Source organism: Halyomorpha halys, unplaced genomic scaffold, assembly GCF_000696795.3.
Source record: "Halyomorpha halys isolate HHAL.00 unplaced genomic scaffold, Hhal_1.1 Scaffold454.1, whole genome shotgun sequence".
Lineage (NCBI taxonomy): Eukaryota > Metazoa > Arthropoda > Insecta > Hemiptera > Pentatomidae > Halyomorpha > Halyomorpha halys.
Window position 1 is genome coordinate 73,889 of NW_027116284.1, and position 6,528 is coordinate 80,416.

At 37.5% G+C, this 6,528-nt stretch overlaps 1 protein-coding gene across 1 annotated transcript in view; it reads right to left on the reverse strand.

Annotated features, from left to right (window-relative positions):
* Positions 1-3,500, reverse strand: part of LOC136797187 (dynein intermediate chain 3, ciliary-like) — a 16,102-nt gene extending 12,602 nt beyond the window's left edge. The window contains exons 1-2 of the mRNA XM_067053086.1: positions 3,341-3,500; positions 439-639 (exon numbers count right to left, since the gene is read on the reverse strand). Coding sequence (XP_066909187.1) covers positions 439-639; positions 3,341-3,500 — 361 coding nt within the window. The remainder of the gene's footprint in view (positions 1-438; positions 640-3,340) is intronic.
* Positions 3,501-6,528: the final 3,028 nt, after the last annotated feature.

Consider the following 6,528-nt stretch of genomic DNA (forward strand, 5'->3'; position numbering starts at 1 on the left):
CATATATGCTGAAACCAGAGCGAAGGCAACTCTGCCCCACCTGACATAACATGCCGCCTGATCTGCTGTGGTGAATTGCTTCAGTTCCATTACGTCGAGGGCAAGGCTAACGACCAAAATCGCTGCTCTAGGCCTCCTCTCACCACTGCCTAAACCGACCACCCACGACGTAGTTCCAAATCCTGTAACCACATTCTTCCAACAACATGGCTCCTGAACCGCCAAGATGTCAGCACGAAAATGAGACCCCTGACCCCGACTTTATATAAAACCAAAAATTAACCGAAAAATTTGGATTACTTAAATCTGACAACATATATCTGACAGGTTGAAATGAAAATTAAATTAGAAAAGATCATAATAAACAACTGCTAAATTTGGCTTCAAAAATAAATTATTAAAGCGTATTTCGACGAATTACTTAATTGATTGACTTACCAACATGCCAGATGTAAGAGTTAATGTGAGCATCAGAATTTTCTTTTTGAAAATCTAAATTAGAATAGCTGACAGCTAGTCGAGATCCTTGATCAGGAGACCATGATATATTCGAAACAGGCCGTTTAATTGGTAATGGATCACGAAAAACGTTAACAGTCCTGAAGGCCTCTTGTTCAATCATATCACTATCTTCGCAATCTTCAAAATATAACTCATAAATATTTATAGCATTGTTTTGATGAACGCAATGCTCCATTGGCTAGAAAATAAATTAACAATTTTTGAAAACTATTTGATATTAGACTAAGGAACCTAAATTAAAACATGTTTCACAATAATGCATAGTTATTACTGCTTATGTAAACTTGATGTAGAGAAATGTTCATAATAGTACAGAAATGAAATGACCGAAGTTTATTATAAATTTTAAGTACAACAATGGCAAATTTGTGTAAGCGTAAGCGTGTAGATGGGTTATTTGAATTGCTGATGCAGGTTGGCCTGAATTTGTGGCCGACCCATTGAGTGTCGGTTTTTGGGCACAAAACAAAGGGCGCTTGTGCTGCATCTAAGCTTTTTTTTTCAGTTTGCATTGTTTTAGAACTCCCGACAGACGAATATTGTGCTCTCCGTGTTTTAATTAACTCTTGTTTAAGACTGAATATTTTAAACCGATTCGGTGCAAATACATTGTTTCAAACCTTGTTTTTTAACTTTAACAGTTTATTTTTTTATTTAACTTTGTACTCTATATTTTTATGAAGACATTATATGTCGAACAGAGTAAATCGAGTGTAATAGCCGACAAAAGTCAAAAGAACATTTATATAGACAATATACTATAGACAATTACTATAGATAATATAGACAATTATACAAGCGTATGAATACCGATTCATTAAATTTATAAGGTAAAAAAAAGTGTTATTTTCTTTCAGAAAATGGTCCCGTTTTTACCTAGACTATACAAGGGAAACAGTAAACGTCATTAAAAAATAAATATTGTTGTATTTAAGATGCACACTCTCTGAAGTTTATTTTATTCTACAAAAACCTGAAATTTGGTTTATTTTTCACTCGGAGCTCCATATCTTTCAAACTACCTATAAAAAAAACACTAAAAAACGTAATAGAACATCATTTAAAGTAGAGTAATACATATATTTCCTTAAATATGGGCCTAATAAAGCTGTTTACGTTCAATAGTTCCTGAGAAAAAATTTGTATAGTACAATTACAAGAGCAATCTAGTATCAGAGCCTTCACACACATGGAGCAAAAGAAACAACTGCTTGCATAGACAAGTCAGTCAATATCTCACTAGATGAAGGTTTGACGTTAATGGGCGGGACAGGGGGGCTCGAAGCAATCCATCAGGATCCCTCTACACAACAATGAATACAAGTCAACCAAAAAATTCATAACGAAAAATCAATAGTTAGTGAATTTATTTTGGGCGAATTCATTTATATTTAAGAGATATACTTATCCTATAGCACTCAAATTAAAAATAGTTTTAAATATATAGAGCTCCAAATAAAAAATGAGGGAATATTTTAGGTTTTTCTGAAAAAAAAAAAAAAAACTTCTGCACGGGCTCACGGACTATTTATAGCATTAATTAGTTACGAAAGATGATGCTGATAATTGGTCTGATTTAGATCCGTCTGCGTAGATTATGAAGGCTTCCGGCGATAAAAGTAGACTTTTTATTCAGGTGTTTTATATTCAGTACAAAAACATAATATAAATAAAAAATAATTTATAGTAACAATTGACATTATTTGGATTTGTCTATTGATTAGTTATTTTATCAGGGGGTTTTATTATTGGTTTCCCTCTTTTTATATTTAGGAAGATGGAACCTTTATCGTCGCTTTCATTATGAATAGACAGATCCACTGGTATTTGTTTCGAATCAGTGATATTGACGTAGAAGAGATGGGGATGGGCGAGGAGATACAAGTTACTGCGATCCTCGAACGTCCGGCTGATCGGTCTCTACTCGATCGGTCTAAATTTGTTGTTACGGTCTGAACACTAGAACAAGAATTATTTTTAATCTTGCTCCAATTTTCTGAAAAATAATACAATATATTTGCCTGAATGGCCAAGTCTTTCTTTTCAGTATTTTTATTTTTTATTATTTCGGGGACCGGGGGGAATGTCTTGTTGGGGTGACCGGGATTTTTTGTGTATATATTTTTCTAGCTTAATTTAATGATATGTTATGATTAATCTGTATCTCTGTGATTTCTTTATGCACTTTAATGAGGGACAGGAGCGATCCTGAACATTAAAGTCATCATTACAGTATGTAGCAACAAATTGCATATAATATTTTCTCTTTTTTCTTTGTTCTTCATTCTTTTACATAGAGCCAAGGTATTGTTAATTCCAATTGAAACAATGTTGAAGTAATAGAGAGTAATTAATTACAACATAATCATTTTATCCTCCTTACCGCTTTCGCAGTGTGGCGTTACAATTTGTAGAGCCTGGACCAGATGTCTCGTTCCTGGACCATCTCCCTTCTACCACTCCAGTCCATATCCCGCCTCCTGAACCCTTCCTTAACTTGCCTCCAAGCGAGTATCATACGTCTTCCTGGCAGATCTTTCCTGATCCATCCGAAGGAGGTGTGTGAACCGCCCTAGCTTGTGCCCCTCTAGGATGTTCTCAGCCGGTTTGACTCCGAGGTTAGTTCGTATGATACTGTTCCGTACTCTATCTCGTCGTGTCCTTCCTTCCACGTTACGAAGGTAACGGATCTCCATGGATTGGATCCGACTCTTGTGTTTCGAGGTGAGGGTCCACGATTCGGAAGAGTAGAAAAGAATAGGGAGGAACGTCGATTTGTAGATCATTATTTTAGTTTTTCTCGTCACCTCCCATTTACCCAGGAAACCCCTTTGAAACAAACTAAATACTCTTCCAGCTGCATCGGTTTTTTGAGAAACTTCCTCAACAATGTAACCGCTTTCGTTGAGATTAACACCTAGATATTTGAAATTCTCGACCTGCTCTAATCTTTCTCCGTTCTCTCTGATCACCCTCATTATTCTCCGGGGTTTCTTTCCTAGCCTCATACATTTGGTCTTTTCCGGATTAATTTACATGTTTTGTTTATTGTGGCCATTTCCTCTTGAAGAACATTTATGTTATATAGGAGGTTTCGGTTGTTGGAATCCAGGTCATCCGCGAAAGCTAACACAGAAAATCTTATAGGTTGTAAGTTCCTATATGTCCTAACTGAAACTGTCTCATTCTCAATTAAGCTTTCTTTACCACTTTATCGAGGACTACTATGAAGATCAGCGGGCTCAAGCAACAACCTTGAGGAATACCTGATTTTGTTTCGAATTGCTATGATATGTGGTCTCTTTTTCTAACCACATTTCTGGTTTTATTATAAAGAATCATTGCCAAGGTCGTCCCTCGATCAATGCCTCTATCTGACAGTGCCTGCTCTATGTCTTCCTTTCTCACCCTGTCGAAAGCCTTTTAATGGTCTACAAACCAAATCGAAAGTTCTTTATTCTATTCGACAGTCTTCACTGTTATTTGTCGCATTGCGAAGATGACATCTTGCATGCTTCGTTGTGCTCTGGAATCATACTGTTCCTCTCCAAGCTGGGTATCGACCAATTTTCTTGTTCTTGTCTCCAATACTCTATAGCACACTTTGCTGGGTATACTGAGAAGTGAAATGCCACGATGGTTGCCGCACTCTCGATTGTCCCCTTTCTTATAAATATAAACGCAACTTCCCAGTCCTTAGGAATCCTCTTTTCTTTCCAAATGAGATTCAAAAGACGGAGGAACATCTCTAGCCCTTTACTACCCATATATTTGATCATTTCGTGAGTGATTTCGTCGAGACCTGCTGCTTCACCCAGTTTGACTTTGTTATTGAAGTTCTTCTTCACTGGTGTAGTCGTCTTCGACCCAAACCTTCTCTAGATCCCTCAGGGTCTCACCGAGCTCTACATCTCTTCCCTCTAGCAGATCTTGGAAAGACTCTCTCCATCTTTCCATGATCAGTTCATGACGCCATTTCATCCATTTCTATCGACAATCCCCTTTAGGGAAGTCGGTCGTCCCCCTCTCATTCCTTCGAGAACATTATAGAAGACCTTCCGATTTTCTTTAGAATTTTCCTCGAGCTTCCGACCAAAATCTTCCCATTATTTGCTTCCAGCACTTTTAACTTGGCTTCTTGTTTAGTTTCAGGCTCAGATGATTCTTCCTGCTATTCATGGATCGCCTTTTTAACATCTTCTGTCCACCAGGCAGTTCTTCTGGAACCAGACCGTATGCTCTTCTCGCCACAGACAAATTTTGAGGCATCAAGGAGTATCCTTCTAAAATCTGTCCAGGTCGTGTCGATTTCTTCACTACAAGGTCTGCTTTGGTCTAAACCCAGTCTTTCTACCTCTTCCTGAAAATAAGACGCCATTCCCTCCTGCTTTAAGCTGTACGATTGTAATTGAGTGTAATTAATTACACGACTATTTTCATAACCCGTTTGTGACGTTCCCGGAGATTTAGGAGTTGGAAAAGTTATGTATTTATGAGTTTATATTTTCTTACTGTCACTTTTCGCTTTAATTCTATGTATTTTATTATTGGACAGAATTATTTTTTAATTCTATTTATTTCTATGTATTAGCAGTTTCTATGTAACAGCGAAAAATATCTTTACTATAGATCAATGTGTTAGGCGCCGTTATCTCCACCAAATATTCACCTCCAAAGGTATACGATAATAGTTTGGCTGTTGCTCATTAAAAGTCTCGATTAATAGGGAACCATCTGTCAATGTCATTACATTTTGAACATTCCCTACTACATTTGTAATTATATTTCATATGAAAAAAACGAGATTTTTTTAAAAATCCTCTAGGTACGTTTGCATGGCTTATTAAGTATGTGCTATATTTTCTGTTTTTGGGTAATGATATTGTCTGGTGGAAATTTTATTCGGCCTTTAGCCTATTCCATTATGTTTAGGACCAGAGGGCTCGGGAGGGTCAGGGGGGGCCAACTCTTTATACAATACATAAATGAACAAAAAACAATATTTACAAAAATCAAAATAAACCTTAAAACAATTAATAAAATTATATTAAAAACTAATTTTTCTGTAATACAATCTTGTAGTTGAGAACCGAGAATGAGAACATTCCAGTTTTTACACTGTAATTGCCGAAAATTTTAACTCTTCAATATGGACAGTTTTTCTCTTTTTTAGGTTCTTTAATACTTTTTACAGTAACAATATTGTGTTCCATAATAATTATCACCCCGAATCCTCTTCCTTCTATTTCCATACGGGACACTTCCTTTCTGGCGCTGGCGTCAATTAATTTCTGCGCGCACTCTACGGAGCAGCGCTCTCTCGGCATTCCCTTCTTCTTCTCCAGCTCCTTTACCAAGTGAATCTTTAGTACATTGGATAGGAATTGCATCCGACCATGTACCTGGATTGTCTCCATCATTTCACTGAGTTTATCGCTGATTCTATTGTAGCGTGCCATACTGCCATTGGGGCATTAGAGAAACGAACAAACCGAGACAGTCTATTGAGACTGTCTCGGTTTCTTCGTCTCTCTAATCATCATAAATATTTATTCTTCTGGGGTCTAACGTCCTCCTCAAAATGCCTTCTTCAGTGCCTTGATCACGTTCCAGGGTGTCACCTCATCCGCTTGAATTTGCTTGAGGATACTTTCACCCTGCAGACGACTGCTACCCTCAACGCCTCAGCATCCTCACTGTCGAGTAGGTGTTTGGCTGTCTTCGCTTCAATTCGGCTTATTAGCCGATCACCCCCTTTTAAAAAGTGATTTAATTCGCCGGTCTCTCGAGTGAATTACTCAAAGTCCGACACCGCCTTCCTCAAGTCGGACCAGCGTTGTGGCATGAGCTCCCGCCAAAGAGACTTATATATATATAAGTTACAGTCAGCTGGTACCTCGATGTCAGCTGACTGAGGAGATCAGCTGATCATGTGTATATATAAAGATGTGCTGAACCCAATAAAGCCAGTATGTTACAGCAGTTCAAACCTGTTACATCTTATTC